The sequence below is a fragment of the Bos taurus genome, chromosome 19 (genome assembly GCF_002263795.3).
Source record: "Bos taurus isolate L1 Dominette 01449 registration number 42190680 breed Hereford chromosome 19, ARS-UCD2.0, whole genome shotgun sequence".
In the NCBI taxonomy this organism is placed as follows: Eukaryota; Metazoa; Chordata; class Mammalia; order Artiodactyla; family Bovidae; genus Bos; species Bos taurus.
This window is the reverse complement of record NC_037346.1, coordinates 33267147-33286704: the sequence shown is the minus strand read 5'-3', so window position 1 is coordinate 33286704 and position 19558 is coordinate 33267147. Positions and strand designations below refer to the sequence as shown.

The 19558-nt window shown below is 48.5% G+C and overlaps 2 protein-coding genes across 5 annotated transcripts in view; one reads left to right on the top strand and one right to left on the bottom strand.

Annotated features, from left to right (window-relative positions):
- PIGL (phosphatidylinositol glycan anchor biosynthesis class L) overlaps positions 1-9897 on the top strand; it is a 49898-nt gene extending 40001 nt beyond the window's left edge. The window contains exons 7-8 of one of the 2 annotated variants that reach the window (XM_024979806.2): positions 8395-8492; positions 9735-9897. In XM_024979806.2, the coding sequence (XP_024835574.1) occupies positions 8395-8484 (90 nt within the window). In that variant the 3' untranslated portion in view covers positions 8485-8492; positions 9735-9897. Of the gene's footprint in view, positions 1-1553; positions 2022-8394; positions 8493-9734 lie in introns of those variants that run through there. The other variant, NM_001100311.2, reaches the window with a different exon arrangement.
- On the bottom strand, positions 3845-12124 carry CENPV (centromere protein V). Of its 3 annotated transcripts, none has more exons than XM_024981176.2 (5): positions 11720-12124; positions 9649-9747; positions 8334-8403; positions 5046-5160; positions 3845-4472 (listed from the first exon to the last, which is right to left on the bottom strand). In XM_024981176.2, the coding sequence occupies exons 1-5, from the start codon at positions 12070-12072 to the stop codon at positions 4396-4398; spliced, it is 714 nt and encodes a 237-aa protein (XP_024836944.1). In that variant the 5' UTR covers positions 12073-12124; the 3' UTR covers positions 3845-4395. The 3 variants fall into 3 exon arrangements, with proteins under 3 accessions (XP_024836944.1, XP_024836945.1, XP_024836943.1); XM_024981177.2 differs by having other exon boundaries at positions 3845-4290; XM_024981175.2 differs by having other exon boundaries at positions 3845-4150.
- Positions 12125-19558: the final 7434 nt, after the last annotated feature.

Below are 19558 nucleotides of genomic sequence, written 5' to 3'. Positions count from 1 at the left end.
TATGTAAAATGGGGTGACACAGAGCCTGCTGTTTGAAACCTACTTTAACATCTTGACCGTCTTTTCTGACATCCTTACATGTTCAAATCTTAATGGCTGCCTGTGTTCCCTTGCACGGACATTGCCATAAAACAGTTCACAAACCCCTGAAGATTGGACATTTTGATTTATGGGTTTTTTACTGTTATACGTGGACCAGGCTTCCAGCTTGAGTCTTAAGAACTCAGACTTGTCAGGAGCCTCAGTAAAGACCAGTGGGCAGCCCACTGTTTGCCTGTTGAGGAGTCAGGCCAGGCGAGGCCCTCTTGGTGGAAAAGTGGTGGTCGGTGGGGGGCGGTGGGGTGGGGGGCGGTGGTCTGAGAAGCACTGGGCTAGCGAGGAGGCTGCCAGGAGTTCTAGTCCTTAACCCTTTGCATTCATGTGGAACTCTGAGAGTAATTTTTTTTTTAATGTTTTAATTGGAGGATAATTGCTTTACAATGTTGTATTGTTTTCTTCTGATCAACACCATAAATCAGCTATATATCTACACATGTCCCCTTCCTCTTGAACCTCCCTCCCACCTCACACCCCATCCCACCCCTCTAGGCCATCACAGAGCACCAGACTGAGCTCCCATTATCTATTTTACAGATGGTAATGTATATGTTCCAATGGTACTCTGAGAAAAATTTTTATTTAAAAATTGTGGTTGTATTTCCTGTTGAAACCACAGTATGTAATATTTTTGCCTGAATATAGTGATGTTCTCATTATCAGCTTCAAGCTTATAGTCATCACGGGGTATTTACATCTCTAAAGCCATGGATGTTCGAACAATGAATATAAAATGAGTTTTTTACGTAAATGTTTGCAATGATACTCGCTTAGATTATAAGCATTAGTTGTGGTCTTTACAGAAAAACAGGAACTGTATTTATAGGGTCTATCTAGTTAAATCAGTTGTTATGATCTATTCTATTTAGAAACCGAGCTACATTAGTTCTGAATAATAGGATAACATTCCCCCACCAGATGGCAAAGAGACCCCTGGACCTATGGGTACCACTTCCTTTCTTCTTCTCAGAGTGGCTGTATTTACCCAGCTTAGCTGATTCAGAGGAGTCTGAGCAGAAAACAGCCCTGCACGAGTCATATACATGGGGTAACGGGGCCAAAGGATGAAGAATATAGGCGAGGCAAAGGAGTGAAGAATGTAGGCTCGAGTCAACCTGAGGGCTCTGGGTTCCAATCTCAGCTTTACTACCTGCTTGCTATTTGAGATGGATGAGTTTCCTCATCTGTTAAAAAAAAAAAAAGCAACAGTAAAGCCCTTCGCTCACAGGGTTGTGACTGAGATTGTGCTCGGCTGCATCAGCACCGGCTAGTCTTGTCATGGGGATGTCAGGAGATGGAGGGGTGGGGCGGGAAGCAGCCACTATAGGCCAATCCAGGGGATTTCGAAGGTCACAGGGGAAGCCAGGTCTGGCTGTGGCTCTGAGTGTGCAGGTGGGAGGAGGCAGATGGAAACAGCAGAGCCACCAGCTCCAGAACCACTCCTCTCGTCCCCCCAGAGAGCCATGTCCTGCCACCGCAGCCAGCTGCTCTGGTTCCGCCGCCTCTATATGCTGTTCTCCCGCTACATGAGGATTAACTCTCTGAACTTTCTCTGAGCCAGAACGGGCTCTCGGACCAAGAAACCAAGGGAAAGACAGCCAGGGAGCCCAGGGCCTGTCTGGAGCAGGCTTGTCTCCCCGAGTCAAGGACATCCCAGCATCAACCTGAGTTCCAGGGCCCTCTCCTCCAAACTGCCCGGCCTCTAATAAAATGGGAGCTGTGCAGACCCAACAGGCTGCCAGACCTGAGCGTCTTCCTCTGGGCGACAAAACCAAAGCCACCAAACACAAACCAAGCCAAGGACAACGACAGCTACCTGGCTAGCTTCTCGAGTTCTTGTGTGGAACAGTTCACACAATGGCACAGTGTCTGTGAACTCCCTAACACAGACCTGCGATTATTATAAATAAACGTAAAGGTCTCTGGAATCCTGTCCTATGTCATATATTTTCATGTCTTTTCCAAGGCAGGCTCACCCTCCATACACATGCAGAGCAGTCTATACTGAATTTGTTCAACCATAATTCCATGGCTTTATCTTTGTGGACTACACATCAGATTCAAATCTAGGGAAAACGCCTCCACAAGGGGACCTCCCACGTGGTCCAGTGGCTAAGACTCCGCGCTCCCAATGCAGGGGACACGAGAAGAGCAAGATGCTACCAACAAAAAAAATGCAAGTTGCAAAACAAAACATACAGAAGCTGCTGCTGCTGCTAAGTCGCTTCAGTCGTGTCCAACTCTGTGCGACCCCATAGACAGCAGCCCATTAGGCTCCCCTGTCCCTGGGATTCTCCAGGCAAGAACACTGGAGTGGGTTGCCATTTCCTTCTCCAATGCATGAAAGTGAAAAGTGAAAGTGAAGTCGCTCAGTCGTGTCCGACTCTTAGCGACCCCATGGACTGCAGCCCACCAGGCTCCTCCATCCACGGGATTTTCCAGGCAAGAGTACTGGAGTGGGGTGCCATTGCCTTCTCCATACAGAATCTAGTAGTAAAGAATTCACCTGTCAATGCCAGAGACATAAGAGATTTGAGTTTGATCCCTGGGTGGCAAAGATCCCCTGGAGAAAGGAATGGCAACCCACTCCAGTATTCTTGCCTGGAAAATCTCATGGACAGAGGAGCCTGGTGGGCTACAGTCCACAGGGTCGTGAAGACACGACTGAAGTGACTTAGCATTTGTTTTTAGGAGACACAAAACTATATGTTTTATATGCCACTGCAAGAGGGAGGCAGGTCAGAGGGGATGTTCACTGCACCATAATATACTCCTGTTTCACCTGTAGAATGTTTTACCAGCTCCTTCCAACCTGCCTTCAGCTGATGTGGTGACCACACAGAACCCCAGTCCATCTGGATGTCCTCCTCCTGCTCTTTTTTCTGGTCTACTCTCCCTCCCAGATAATTTCATAAGTCACTTTCCTAAAGCAAAGAGCAATACTTACTAAGCATTTGCCATTAGGTATGTACATATACACCCAGTAGTTGGTAATGGAAGGGATGCTTTAAGAAAGCATCTTATTGTAATAAATAAAGCACTGATTATGATAGGAAGCTACATGGAACACGGAGGGTGTGGCAGGGTACGGGTCGGAAGACGGTTTAGAGCCCTCAGGGCTTCCCAGCACATATAGGACAGAGCCAAGATGCCACAGGCGGCTTCTCTTTCTTTCTGACCCTCTATTTCTTCCCACCACAAGTCTGGCTTTACCTTGTGCCCACACCTCTGTCCACAGCTGCTTCTCTCTTCTTGTCCCAAATCCTGCTTCCTTTAAAAACATAGGCTCAAAGTTATTGTTGATGGGTAGAGGGGGCTCAGTTTTGCAAAATGAAGAGCTGTGGAAATTGGTGGCACAAAACCGTAAACATACCCAGCACCACTGAGCTGTGTACTAGAAATTAATTTTGTGTATTTTACCACAATTGGCAGGGGGGGCGGGGGGGGATCAGAAGCTGATTGACTTAAAAAAAAAAAGAAACAGGCTCCCATCACACTCCCCCAGAGGTTTTCCACAACTAGCTCCTTCTCCTCCAGACTCCTGGGTTCATGTTCTTGTCACAGCTTGGGTAGCTTGTGACCACTCACCAGCTCTCATTTGTCCTTTGACACCATCCCCCCCACCCCACCCCCCAGCCAGGCCAAGGCTACAAGAACCATAACAGTGCTCAGTAATTACCTGCCACTGAACCACTGGCCTCGGAAGCAAAACCAAAGGACAGGGAAGACGATAAACCAGAGGAACCGCTTTAATGTTAAAAATATTTATTTCTCTAGAAGATCGCACAAAAGTCAGGAAGGGGGACAGAAGGGTATCAACTAGCCTATGTCAAAATCAGGTAGGGGAGGACAAGAGCTGCCTGAAGACACTGGTGGCCGGAGCAGACTGCAGAGGCCGTAGGCCCTTCCTGGACAGGAGGCGTGGGAGCTCACTCCTTGGACATGTTCTTGATGGTCTTATGCTCCTTCATGGCCTTTTCCCAGTCGCTGCCATTGAACTCTTCCACCACCACGCTGCGCACGGTGCCCTCATCCAGGCAGTGGGGGGCAATCCCTGCAGGGAGGTGGGCATGAAAGCCGGGAAGGCTCTCAGACAAACCCACCCCACAGCTCACCACGGCAGCTCCTGGCTCACTCTCCTTCTCTCAAACGGGGCTCAGGGGTGGCCAGGGCTGACTGTCATTCAACATCGAGCTGAGAGGACAAAAGAGAAAGGCTTGAGCCTGGAGCCACCTCTGCTGGGCAGCCTGAGGAATTCACAGGCCTCATCCAGGGCACTGAGGGGTAACTTTCTCAGCTTTAAATATGTCCCCATCCGTACAGGAAGGCAGGCGGGAAAGACGCTCCGTGTAGCAGGAAAGGAGCAGACAGGAGCTCTATGGGAAGAAGGGTAGGCGGGCAGGGTGACGTCAGGCCCCCCCAAGGCTCAAGACAGCTGGCCCATGCAGTCCTGGAGGCTGCAGGCTTCCAGAAGCAGCCTCCATGGCTACTTCCTACCCGATTTGCATAGCAGCTGGTGTCATTCTTAACTGTCTAAGGGTGGTTTTGCCCCCAGATCCAAGAAGAGGGACCTGGGGTTTCCTTGTTTGTGTTTGAACAAGCCCAGTTTTACTGGCATCATCACTGCTGTTCATCCTCACCTCCTTCACATGCCACCCCCGCCACCCCAGGCCCATGTCCTCCCCCTGCAGTGGGCCCCCCGGCAGCATCCAGCTCCCACAGCAGCAGGAAATACGAGTCAGGACCGGAAGGTCTCTGGAGGCCCAGGGCCAGGCTATGCCGTGTCTGCGAAGAGTTCAGTGGGCGAGCCCCGCTCCTCTCACACACGTGAGGGAGAGGCCTGGCCAGGCAGGAGGATGGCCAGAGACTCCAGCACCCGTTCCAGAGCGTGTCTCACCCCAGGTGGCCACAGGGCGTTGGTGCCCTGAGCTTGCCCCCATTCCACTCACCGAAGCCTCCAGGGTTAGAACGGGGAGAATAAAAGCTCTGGACGCCACAGCGCTTACAGAAGGTGTGCTGCGCCTTGTGGGTATTGAAGGTGTACGTGGTGATGCTGTCGGCTCCCTGAGAGACACAGACAAGGAGCTTCAGTTGTCTTTTACAGAAATAAACCCTGTAAAAACCTCAGTGGGGAACGCCCTCTGGCCCAGCTCCCAGGGTCACGAGGACACGTCCTGTCTGAGGTTGGGGCCCATTGTCACAACCTGGAGACCCATCAGCCTGGAGCATGACAACTCAGGGCTCCCTGCACACAAAACCTCTGATCTTGAGCTCCCCACTGCGGCCCAGGCCTAAATGAGGAGGCATCAAGTGAGGGACTGGGTCCCCGTGTCCCCAGACAGCACCGCTCAAGGCCTTGAGAACATGCTCACTGGACTCAAATTCATCTACAAAGGACCAGGAAAGGACATCACAGGCTAACATCCCTAATGGAGACACAGACAGGAGACCCAGCAGAGGACGTGCACAGACAGTTCAGAGAAACCGGAGAACAAGTCTCTCTTTAACCTTTGACACGATATCCATGCTCACGAACTGCAGTGAGGTATGCTCTTCATTGTCCCGGGGAAAAATTACCAACTGAGCTTACTCAGAACTGCGTGTGTAGAGAAACGTGCACTCCTGGATGTGAGTCACAGGAGTACAAATCCACAACACTGGATAATATCTGCCAACATTGCAAAACGCACACCTTCTCTAACCCAGCAATGCCACTTTTAGAAATGTATCCTGCAATCAAAACTCTGTATTTTATCCAACCACATGGATATAGGTGTTAACGCACCATCTGTAAAGGCAAAACCTTATAAAAAATGGAAACTGTCCCACAGAAGATTAAAGGAATCAAGTACAGACATTAGAATGGAATCTCTCCGAGTTTTGAAAAGAATGAGGCAATTCCACTTAGAAATACTAACAAGCAGACAATCTCCAAGGTTACAGAGGGAACTGAAAAGGCGAGGTTTGAAACAATTTGTGCAGTACACTACCATTCCTATTTTTAAAAAGCACACACCCTGGCACGCACTTTCAAAGAATAACTGAGAAAGCAGCAGTTTATCTCTGGAGACACTGGGTGCCTGAAGGGTCAGAGGTTTCCACATGTCTTCCCGACCATCACCATGGAGAGGGTCCCTCGGAGCCACACAGAGAAGTGGCTCCCTGAGGGGCCTCTTCTCAACACCCCCGCCCCCAACCTCTCCTCCACATACAGGCAGCAGGGAACAGTCACGTGGTCCCCAACCACGCAGGGGTATCTGATCAAACACTTCCCCTCAAGAAACTCACAGTCTCACGGCCTCCTGGGTCTCATCAGCATGAGAGCCCAGTGCTGACACCAGACCCTGTCCATGCATCCAACCACCAGCCTGACCCACCCTCGAAATTTCTGCTGAACACATGGCCCATCTTAGTTGTAATGCCCTGTACGTTCAACCTCCCTGCTTACTTCTGTCTCCCTGCCCTGTCAGAAATGACCACCATGACGACAGACCCATGGTCAATTCTCCCGACCCCAGGGGTCACACCCTCTGAGCCTGACCAGTCCTACCATTCTAAGGATGCTCATTTCCAGCCTGCCCACTGGTCTGCCTCCACCCTCTGGTCACAAAGGCCAACCTGCAGCTCCTTGGACATGCAGAGTGTGCGCCCCCAACAGCCTCATCTCTAGGGGTCTGCCCAAGCCCACCGAGACTCGCCACCAGTCGGCCTCTGCCACACTGCCCTGCTTAACTCTCCACATGGCACTTCTAGGCCTCTTATTTCTCTGTCTCCCCTTTGTAAAACATAAGCCCTGAGGGGACAAGGGCCTCGTCTGCCACATAAACTGCTGGGTTTCAGTGTGACAGAGCCTGGCACACAAGAGGTGCCCATAAACACTGCTGAATCAAAGAATGAGTTCTGTACTTAATTTTAAAGGACAAACAGAAAATTGCTCCTTCAACAGGCTGGGTCAGAGAACAGTGCAGTAAACACCAGGGCAATGACTGGCGGGCAGGCCCATGGAGGGGACAAAGTGGGTAACTCTCAACTCTGAAACCGAGGGCCCCTGGCCGCCCATGTGTCTTCGGGGACCACCTGTCTCAAGGGGTCGGGCCACAGTCTCTAGCTGGCACCCAGGGGAGGGGGTCTCGTGGGAAAGACAAGGGCAGGCCTGCTGCCCACTGGCACCCTCCTCCCCACATAAGACACCCATGGGAAAGATCCAGGGCAGACAAAGAAAAGCAGACAAACTGACCCAAAGTGCCTGGGATTAAATCTCAGCTTCTCCTTCCAGACACTCACTGAGGGGCCACTCAGTGCCAAGGCCCTAGGGCCACGAGCGCAGACATGACCAGAGGTGCTTCCAGGAGGCCCTCCTGACCCAGGGAAGGAGACCTTCGCACAGGTCACAACCCCAAAGCAAAGACACTGATCAGACCACAGCAGGCAATGGGACCCAAGGACCAATCACAGCTCCATCCCATCCCGTGAGCAGAGTGCCAAAGCTTCTGTACTCTTTGACCAGAGATTTTACTTCCATGAGAACTGATCCAAAGAAACAATTTCTAAATTATTAAAGACTTAGGCACAGGGAGGTTCAAGATAGCACTGCACTCAACCTAGACGTTCAAGTGTAGAAAATCACTTGTGGCACATTCATATAACAAAAAACACTACAAATATAGCCATAATTGTGTAAGTAGGAAGTGGCTATGGCCGGGGAGGGGGTGGAGGGGAAGCCAGGGGCCAAGGGACGGTGGCAGGAAGGCCTTTCTCTCTTTACCTTGCAAAGCTGGGACCAAGCACAAAAAATTCCCCCAAAGAATAAAGTTAAAAATCTTTTCAATCAAAAAAAAAAAAAAAAATCTTTTCAATCATTTATTTTTCATTGGGAAATGGTAAGAGTCAGTTATAATACAGAAAATGAGGTAAAATTCTGTGCTGAGAAAAACGCATATATTTAGACGTATTCATCCATGTCCAAAATAATGCACAAGGACACACACCAAAACACAATAATGGTTACCTTTGATTGAGAGGATCTGAGTGATCTTAAATTTATTTTTTGATCCTCCATGTTTATACATAATGGATCAAATATGTATCCAAAATATAAAGGAGAAAAATAACATAACTTTTTAAAGAGAAGCATGAAACCTGGGTGACAGGGAAAGTAAAGCCCCCGAGAGGCCCAGGAGGCTCCCGGCCCCCTGTAAGCCAGGGCAGGGCCCCCCAGCCCCGCTCAAAACACTCACCTTCAGAAGCTTGAAGCGAGAGGCAGGGACAATGAAGTGTTTGTTCTGCTTCTTCTTGCAGATGCTGCAGCTACGGAAAGACACGAGCAGACCCCGGACAGTGAACAACCCTATGTGCCCTCTGGGTTTCCCGGTCCCAGGAGCCGGCTGACCATGGAGGTGAAGGCCCTCTCACTGCCCTCCAAGGAAGGGTGGCTCAGGCAGGCAGGTTGGGTGCCTGGGGGCCTCTGCTCCGCAGGTCCACAGCCAGCAGTGCAAGCCACACAACCCTAAGAAAACCAGGACGTGCAGAACCACGTTCCCGCTCCCCACCCCCGCCCCCACCCCTGGTTTACGAGCGACAGGAAGGGTGGGTTCACAGAAATCTAGCATCAGGCAGATCTCTGCTCTCCGCCTCGGGATCCACATCCCCCGCAGAAACGGACAAGGAAGCCTAGGTCCCCTGACCTCCTCTGCACATCAGAGGAAGCCCAGCTCCACGGCCCACAGGTCCTCAGAAGTAAACCTAAGTCCCTTGTTTTAGTCCCCCTTTTACGAAACTCTAATTCCACACGGGGTCCTCTAACAGCTTATTCCATAGGGCTGCTTCTTCCATCTGTTAGTACTGGGTCAGGTCCCCGCGGGAGGAATTCCATGGAATCTATTCATTCTTCACATATAACCCAGGCACCACGGCACCAAGGGGCAGAAAGAACTGGCTATTGTTGAACAGTCAGTTACACACCAACCACAGGTCAGAAGGCGAGCCTGGAGGGCCTGACCTATCACAAGGTGGGCAGGTGCTGACAGCGGGCCCTCTGCTGTCCCTGGTAGCGCCACTTGCCTCACCTAGACAGATGCGCCAGGTGGCCTGGGGCATGGCAAGCTTCCAGGTGTGCATGCACTTGCCTCACCCCACCCAATTCTGTGGAGTTCTGCAGACTCTGCCCAAGGCCTTTCATCCAGCATCCAGCCCAACCATCTTCAAGGTACCACTCTCTCCCACACACGGGTGGCACTCGTCTCTGAGAAACTGCCTGGCCCGAGTCGAGGGAACCCTCCATGTCCCCTGAAGCTGTGCTGCAGGACTGAGCTGTGTCACACACACAGCAGGCTGTTATTCTTAGCCTCCCGCCATCTTTTAAATTTTTAAAGAAAACATCTAACACACATAAAAGGAAAAAACAGTACATGAACCTTTATGTTCCCATCACCTGACCCCAATTCCCTGCTCACGGCCATGGTGGTTTCACCTGGATCCCAACTCCCCAGACGATGCTGAAGTGCCCTCAGGCGCTGTGTCCTCTGAAACAATGTAGGAAAAGACGACACTCACTTGCAGTCGAAGATGTGCAGGTCAGCCGAGGCCCAAACTTCAAAGCGCACGGCCCCACAGTGGCAGCCTCCTGTGTGTTTCACCAGGCCCTGGTATTCGCTGGAGGGAGAAATCAGAGAGATTAGGATTCCTAAGCCGTCAGGCCGCAGTGGAAAGAGAGCAACAAGATGGAACTGGAGTCTTCACGGGACAACGGGGACACATTTCTGCTTTTGAGGTGCCCTCAGTTTTATAAAAGGATTCAGTGCCTTCTGTGTCTACGAGCTCTTTTTTCCACTTCTATTTTGTTAAGTCGCAGAATAAATTATTCCCAATGTATGGAAAAGAGAGAACTGGGGTGAAGATCCTAAACCAGCCACCTGAACATTTTTATTTATGTGGCCAGTACTAATTAAGATTTTTTATAAGCAGGGCAATAAAAAAACTAGGGACAGTAGACAGGGTCCCGGCCTTAGGGACCTTGAGCAGCCATTACACAAATTACTGAATATTTACATGACTGTGAAAAAGGGTGTACAGGCTGCTGAGAAAAAGAAAGACAAGAGGATCAGACCGAGTCCTGTGGTTCAGAAGAGTCTTTGAGAAAGTTAACAAAAGGCTCCTGTAATTCTGCTGCATTTCCCTCTGGTATTTTGCATACATGTGAATTTTTACAGAGCTATTTGTATACATTATGTTCAACTTTAATCCCTTTAAAACTTGTAAGTCAGGTCCTTCATTGGACATTATTAAGATTTGATAAATATCATCCAAGTACTTTCCAGAAGGGCTAAACACTCTTATCAGTAATGAATGAGAAAACATTTCACTGAATCTTCTCAAGCAATAATTACAGGAAAAGGAGCTTGCTGCAGCTTTAATTTGCATTTATTTGGTTACCAAGACTGTATGCTTTTTCATGTTTCTATACAAGCTGACTCCATTAATTTGATGTATTTTTTCCCCTGCATACACAAATAATGCTTATGGTAAAAAACAAACCTTACAACATTGGACAGTGCTAAAGATGAGAGCCTCCTAACACCCAAGGGACCCACAGTTAACTGTTTGCTCTATGATCCTCCAGATTCATACAATAATGTTTTAACAGTAACAGTGAAGTTACATATTCTAGTTTTTCTTTCTTGAATGAATGTAACTTGCGCCAATCTGATAGGTTAAAAACAACAACAACAACAACTCACCCTTTCACTTCAACACTTTGAAATCTTTTTTTTTTTTTTTTTTGCCATTTATCAGTTTGTTTTAAAATCTAAATTTACTCCAAATCTGCGTTTTACGACACTGGGCAGTAGCTGGCACACTTTAAGGGCTCAAAATTGTTGGATGATGTAGATTTTTAAATGTTCAGCCTACAGTCCAAGATGATAAACCAAAAAGTGAAGCGCACGGAAAACCCAATATTTCATCTCTGAGAAGCACTCGCCTAACGAAGAGAATTTCTTACGGACAAAAGACAAAAAAACACTTTTAAGAAAAAGAGATCCTCGAGTTGTTATGCAATTGTTGGGTTGTTTTGTTTTTTGGGGGGAGAGGTTCTAGTGAAACACGACTGACAATGAAATATTAAGGGCGCTACAGGGCACGGGCCTCATCTAGACGACGAGGCGCCCCCCGGAGCTAACAGCTCGCTGCGAACCCCACGGCCCGTCCAAAGTCCTTCTGGGGCAGCTGGGAAGCCGGGGGTCCTTGGCCCGCGGTCGCAAAGCGGGGGGAAGCAGAGCCCCGGGCCTTGGAGCGCTCGCGGAGGTTCCGAACCCAGCGGCCCGCTCGGTCTTCCAGCCGCCTGGCTCCGCGCACTGCGCGCGCTGTAACCGAGCCGCCGGTCTCCCCGGAGGCTCCGAACTGTCCCAGCGCCTCTCGCCCCGTCCCTGCCCTCACAGCCGCTCTCCAAACACACATGCACAAACACGAAAGAGGCCCCGGGACCGGGAGCCGCGCCGACCCTCATCCCGGGAAGGCTGCCGCCTCGGCGCGCAGCGCGGGCCGGGCGGAGGCCTTTGTCCGGCCGGTGCGCGGCTCGAGCACCGTGGCGACGTTAGGGGCGCCGGCCCGGCCGCGCCGCACTCACTAAGTGTCCAGCAGCAGCTTGGCGGCGCCCTCGAAGCTGAGCCTCTGCCGCTTTTGGAAGGTCTCCCAGCGCTCCCGCTGCTCGCCCAGGTCCAGCTCCGACGCGGTAAGCGCCGAGGGCGGAGGCGGGGGCAACGGCGGCACCGGCGGCGGCTCCCCGGGGCCCGCCTCCTGCACCGGCGGCGACCGTCGCTTGGCCGCCGGCTGCCTCGCCGCCGCCCGGCTCCCGCCCCCGGCCTGAACCGCGGGCCGCCGTGCGCGATCGGCACTAGGGGCCGAGGCAGGGGCCCTGGAGGTCCCCGGCCGCTTCTGCCCGCGTGGCTTGGTCGCCCCGCCGCTTCTCGCCCGCCGCATGGCTCCCGCAGCCTGGCGCGCAGGCCTCTCCGCCGCGCGTCCCCGCTCACCCGCGCGCCCGCAGCGCCCCGCGCGCTACCACCGTCCGCGCGCGCCCGCCGCCCCTCTGGCATACGGGGCGCCGCGCCCGCCCCGCCCCGCCCCGGCCGCTGTCCGGCCTCGGCCCCCGCCCCGCCCGCACCTGGCCACCGCGAGCGCACCCACCCCTGCTCGCCGCGGGGCCCGCACCTGCGCCGCTCCAGCCGGCAAGCCCTGCGGGACCGCGCCTCGGGCCTCGGCTCCCGACACTCGAGGCCCGTTTGCACCTGCCGCGAAGCCTCCTGGCCTCCTGAAACCCCTGAGTGCTTCCTCCTGCCTTCCTGAGGCCTGGGTCACCCTGAATTCCCAGTCACACGCGAGCAGGCACCCCGGGACAACTTCATCTCGGATGAGGACAGCACCTGCCTGGCAGGAGCCATCGTGCGCCCGAATGAGCTAGGTAATGTGGATAAATGACCTGCCTCTCCGGGACAAGCAGCAGCTGAAATCAAAGTTCTCACACTTGGGCTTTCCTGACAGATTATAAAACAGCGTCTTCAGGAGCTTGATAGTCAACAGATTTTTTAAATTTAGTAAGTGAATGAACTCCACACCAAATTCCATTATTATGGTTCTATTGATCACAGCACCAATTTAAAGACAAACTCACAAGAACCACTGATGGAACTCAAATATTTTCCAAACCTATTTTGTTGCCCTATTTTATTCAGATCTTGAAAGAAATAACATTTTTATATAATAACTTTTAACTAATTTTTTGTGCCCTACTTCCTTAATTTTCACCTTCCTTTGTTAATTGTTTTTATCTTATCGTTAGTTTATTGAATTAAATACAGAGGTTCTTTTAGTATTTTTTGTTGTTCAGCCGCTAGGTTGTTTGACTCTTCGATCCCATGGACTGTAGCACACCAGACTCTTCTGTCCTCCACTATCTCCTGGAGTTTGCTCAAATTTATGTCCATTGAGTCAGTGATGCCATCCAACCATCTCATTCTCTGCCACCTCTTCCCTTTTTGCCTTTAATCTTTCCCAGCATCAGCGTATTTTCCGTTGAGTGGGCTCTTTGAAGCAGGTGGCCAAAGTATTGGAGCTTCAGCATCAGTTGTTCCAATGAATATTCAGGGTTGATTTCCTTTAGAGGTGACTGGTTTGATCTCTTTGCAGTTCAAGGGATTCTCAAGACTCCTCCAGCACCACAATTGGAAAGCATCAATCTTTCGGTGCTCAGTCTTCTCTGTACATGACTACTGGACAAACCATGGCTTTGATTATATGGACCTTTGCAGGCAAGGTTAATGTCTCTGCTTTTTAATACACTGTCTATGTTTATCATAGCTTTCCTTCCAAGGAGCAAGTGTGTCTTTTAATTTCAAGGCTGCAGTCGCTGTCCACAAGGAATATTAATGATTATAAATTTCCCTCCAAGTACAGCTTTAGCTGTATGTATTAGGGGTTCATTGGAGGTGTATAGTTTACACACAGCAAAATGCATATATCTTTTGTCTTCTTTTTTATTGAACACTTTTAAAAATTAAGATGAAAGTGATATAACATTTTAACGTGTACAGTTCACTGACACTGCATTCATGGTTCTGTACAGCCATCACCTCGATCTAGTTCCAAACTCTTCTATTTTTTTTTATATTACATTTATACCTTGCTGGTAAATAGAAAATTCACTGAGCTAAACAGTGTGTCGATTTCCCTCAGCAGATAACTGACATTTTACTAAATGATTTTTTCTTTTTTAACAAGGCTAGCTAAAGACACTCCATCTGTATTAACTCTTTCCTAGGCTGCCACCTTTGAGCCAGTTTATGACTCCTTCATTCGGGGTAAATTCCAAATAAATCTGATTTAACTTTTTAACAAGTTTGCTTTAAAATTTTTTGCTTTAAAATTTTTATACAGTAGATATTGAAAAAAAGGAAGATAAAATAATTGACACTTTGCTAAAGTGCAATTTTTGTGACTTTTTTGGAGGGGTTCAATTTTTTTTTTTGAAAGTACAGTTGATTTACAAGGTTTCTGGTGTACAGCAAAGTGATTCATTTATACATATATATATTCTTTTTTGTATTCTTTTCTGTTATGATTTATAAGATATTGATATTCCCTATTTGATAGGACCTTGTTTATCCATTCTATATATAATAATTTACATCTGCTAACACCAAACTCCCAATCCAACACTTGCCACTCCGCTCCCCCTTGGCGACCACAAGTCTGTTCTCTATGTCTGTGAGTCTGTTTCTGCTTAGTAAACAAATTCATTTGTGTCATATTTCAGATTCCACATATCAGTAGTATCATATGGTATTTCTCTTTCTCTTCCTGACTCAATTCACTTAGTATGATAATCTCTAGGGCCATCCATGTTGCTGCAAATGGCATTAGTTCATTCCTTTTTTATGGCTGAGTAATATTCCATTGTATATATGTACCCCATCTTCTTTATCCATTCATCTGTCATGGACAAGTAGGCTGCTTCCATGTCTTGGCTATTGTAAATAGTGCTGCTTTGATACAGAGATGAATGTATCTTTCTGAATTATAGTTTTGTCCAGATAAATGCCCAGAGTGGGATTGCTGGATCATATGGCAGTTCTACTTTTCATTTTTTTTAGTGCTGTTCTCCACAGTGGCTGTACCAATTTACAGTATCATTTGAATGTGTGGGAGGGTTCCATTTTCTCCACCCTCCCCAGCATTTTTTGTAGACTTTTTAATGACAGCCATTCTGACTGGTGTTTCTCTAATAATTAGTGATACTGAGCAACTTTTCATGTGCCTGTTTGCCATCTGTATGTCTTCCATTGAGGTTTCCTGCCTATATTTTGATTGGGTGTTTTGGTTCTTTGTTCTTGAGTTGTATGAGCTGTTTATTTTGGAAATTAAACCCTTGCTGGTTGTGCTATTTGCAAGTATCTTCTCCTTTACCGCAGGTTGTCTTTTCACTTTGTTTATGGTTTCCTTTGCTGGCAAAATCCACATATCTTAAGTATATAGCTTACGTAACCACCACCAACTCAAATATAGAACACTTCCAGCAGTTTAGAGAGTTTCCCTCAGGTGAAAGAACAGAGGGGACCAGTATTTTGCCTTCTATCACCAGAGGTTAGTTTTACCTATTCTGGAACCTTTAAAAACAGCATGTCTGACATCTTTCACTCACTATAATGTTTTTGAAAATCATCCATGTTGTTTTGTGTATCATGATTTTATTTGCTGTTGTGTAATATTTGACATGAATACATCACAATTTATTCTCCTGTTGGTGGATTCTCCTCAGGTTGTTTCCAGCTTGGGGGCTATTATGAATAAAGCTGTTATTTACATTTGTGAAAAGTCTGTCTGTGAACTCATTTCGGTATATACTTAGGAGTGAAATTGCTGGGTCATAGATTAGCAGTATGCTCTTCCAAGAACTACTAAAGAGCTTTCCAAAGACCACACCATTTTATACTCCACCCGTGTATGAGAGTCACGGGTATGCTATACCCCCACAACATTTGGTATTGTCAGTCTTTTCAAATTTAGCCTTTCTGGTCGGGTTGTTTTTTTTGTGTATGCATGTCTTTGACAAGCAGTGATGTTGAAAAACGTTTTCATGTGCTTATTGACCACTTGGACATCTCTCTAAAGTGCCTGTTGATAGGCACTACGTTGGCTTGTTTGATATATAAGACTTCTTTATGTCTGGATGTGAGTTCTAGGCCAGACATATATATTTAAAATATATGCAACTAGAGATTATCATACTATGTGAAGTAAGTCAGAAAGAGAAAGACAAATACCATATGATATCACTTATATGTAAAATCTAAAATATATCTACAAAACGGAAACAGACCCACATAGAGAACAGACTTGTGGTTGCCAAGGAGAAGGGGAGCGGGGAGGAGAGGACTGGGAGTTTGGGACTGGCAGAGGTAAACTATTGATATAGGATGCATAAACAAGGTCCTACTGTGTAGCACAGGGAACTGTATCCAGGATCTTGTGATAAACCATAATGGAAAAGAATACAAAAAAGGATATATACATAACTGAATCATTTCATTGTACAACAAAAACTAACACAACATTGTAAATCAACTATATACTTCAATTTTAAAAATTTCTTTAAAGAAATGTAGGAACTTTCCTGGTGGTCCAGTGGTTAAGACTCTGTACTCCCAATGCAAGGGGCACAGGTTAGATCCCTGGTCAGGAAACTAAGATCCCAAATGCCACGTGGTGCGGCCAAAATAAAAAGGAACACAGCCTGACTGACACCTTGATTTTATCCAGTAAGATCTGCATTGGACCTCTGACCTCCAGAACTGGAAGATAATGGCTACTTTTAGCCATTATATACACACATGACTTCCCTGGTGACCAAGTGGCTAAGATGCCAAGCTCCTAATGCAGTGGACCTGAGTTCGATCTCTGGTCAGGGAACTAGATTCCACGTGTCACAACTAAGATGGAAGATCCCAAGTACCATATGCAGTTAAGACCTGGCGCAGCCAAATAAATAATAAATAAATGAAATTTAAGTGGGCATCTTTTGGTTCTAGTCCAGCCCCTAAAATCAACATAACGAGGTCTCTGGTGACTCAGGATGTGGATAGACCCAGAGTATAATGTGCTGGCATAAAGACAACAGGGAACACTCAACTTTAAAAGAAAAACATGAAAACCCTTGGCAAATCTGCACAGGATTTTAGGAAAAGGGAATCTGAAAATAGAAGAGTGTATTCGATTTGCTTTTTTCTAAAGCATAAGTTCCCATGATTTTGGCCAGAATTGCTAGAAATATAGATGCATAAGAGAGTAAATGATATTGCCCTCCAAAGGCAAGCATGCTTTTCTGATACAGTTTGTGCTTGAGACTGAAGGTTGTTTTTGTTGTTTAGTTGATAAGTCATGGCCAACTCTTGTCACCCCATGGACTGTATTGCTTGCTTGCTTGCTAAGTCACTTCAGTCATGTCCGACTCTGGGCAACAGTATGGGCTGTAGCCCACCAGGCCCCTCTGCCCATGGGATTCTCTAGGCAAGAATACTGGAGTAGGTTGCCATGCCCTTCTCCAGGGGATCTCCCCAACCCAGGGATTGAACTGGCCTGGCGTCTGTTTCTTGCGTTGGCAGGCGGGTTTGTTACCACTAGCGCCACCTGGGAAGCCCCATGGACTGTACAGCCTAGGCTGATTCAGCTCCTTGGAGTGTGCAGAACCCACACCTGCCACCAGAGGGCAGGAGTCCCTGTGACACACAGACCAGGCAGGCACAGCCTCAGGGGGGTTAGTGCCCACTCTTAGAGGCATCATTTTGTACCCACGGGCAGGCTTGAGGCTACCTGCAAACTTTCCGACTACCTGCAGGTGCAGAAAGCACCTAGCAGACGTTAGGGTGGGCCAGCCTCACTGTCCCTCTCAACCACAGGAGGAGTACCCAAATCTCTCTGGTCCTGTGACAGGCTTGTTGCTGTCCCTGCTGCTATTTATATCAATTTCTCCTCCCTCCTACGGACATGCCAACGGTAACTTCTGTTTTCTGAGGATTTGCGAGGCCACCACTAACTTCTGTGCCGATCAGAACATGAAGTCTCCGTTCTGGGCAGACTCAAGCTGGCAGGTATAGGACCTGGCAAGCTGACTGACTGCTCCTGAGTTACCCTCTCTCTGGGCAATTCTACATGGTCGGTGGTCCTGAGCACCAGGCACAGCACCAACAGGTGTTTCACATACTGTGTCTGAGGGTACTCAGGCAGGCACAGTGAGTGTCCACATTCTCCTGATGTGGAAATTGAGGGTGTAGATAACTCATGCTCACACAGCTAGCAGGCGGGAGGGCTCATGCCAGAGGGAAGGGCAATGACCTTGGTTGCCTGAAACTTCCTCCCACACCCACTGCGCTCACAGGAACCCCAGCTAATGCCCCTCCCAAATGAGCTCCCTGCGTTCAAGTCTCCTACCTCCCCTCCTACTCCCTCACAGCAGCAAGAGTGATTTTTTTTTTTTAGCTCCTTAAGCTTTTTTGTTTTGCATGGTCTTTTTTCCAAGGAAGAAGCTGCTCCTTTCTTAACTGATTGGGTTTCACACGGTACCAAAGCCCCCCGCCCAGACACCTCTCAGGGCCCCGCAGTCCCGAGAACATCCCGTGTTGGGTAGGGGGCAGGCAGCCCTCCACTGCCCAGGGGTGTGGTGGGCATACCTTGCTGCTCATAAATACCCTCCACAAATACAGCCCAGCTGTTTCCAGGTAAACAGGCTGAGCTGCAGCAGTCCCAGGGCCTGGCACCAGAGGACCTGCTCCGAGGACAGGAGCTCCACGCTGGCACCTGCACCCACACTTGCTGGCAGTCCCACCCCAGAGTGCCAGGGGGCAGAGCTTCCTCATGGCAGTGGTCCCAGTGCCTGCGAGCTGCAGCTCCTCATTGTTACAGTAACTACGGAATATATATGTACAGGTCAAATTACATTAATAAAAAGAATGTCCAACTAGATTAACGAATGGAGCTTTTGTCCATTTTTATAATATTCCCAACATCCTCCTCCCTGCTCTCTAAGAAGTAACCACCACCCTGACTCTGCTGCTTATCTAATCACGTGTGGTGGTGGTTCAGTCATGTCTGACTCTTGCGACCCCAAGGACTGTAGCCTGCCAGGCTCCTCTGTCCATGGTATTCAGCAGGCAAGAATACTGGAGGGGGTTGCCATTTCCTTCTCCAGGGGACCTTCCTGACCCAGGGATCAAACCTGGGTTTCCTGTATTGCAGGCAGATTCTTTACTGACTGAGCTATGAGGGAAGCCCTATCACCTGTGTATGTACATCTAAATGGGCTTCCCAGGTGGCTCAGAGGTAAATAATTCGCCTATAGTGCAGGAGATGCAGGTTCGATCCCTGGGTTGGGAAGAGCCCCTGGAGGAGGAAATGGCAACCCACTCCAGTATCCTTGTCTGGGAAATCCTATGGCTAGAGGAGCCTGGCGGGCTACAGTCCATGTGGTTGCTGAAGAGTCAGATGCGACTTAGTGACTAAACAACAACAAACAAGGTACATGTATTTAGATGGTGTTTAGTCCTGCTTGGTTTTGAATTTTATGTAAGTAAAATAGCACTGTATGCGTTCTTCTGAGACTGTTCTTTTGTGAATCATCCCTGTGTACATGTGTAGTGGGAGCTGATCCATGTTCACTGGTGCACAGTATTCACAGAATGAACATCCCACAATATCCATGTCACTGGTGACAAAGATACAGGTTTAGATGTTGCTACTATGCTACTATGATCAATCTTGTTCATATCCCCTGGGGCAGGTGTGCAAGCGATTCTCTAGGATATAGTGTTTAAAAATCTTTTCAGATAACTTAATTATTTGAGTACATGCCAAGGTTTTATTACAGTCTTGCTATAAGAACAAAGGGTTCTAACAGACAAGGTGGGGGTCGGGGAGGGGG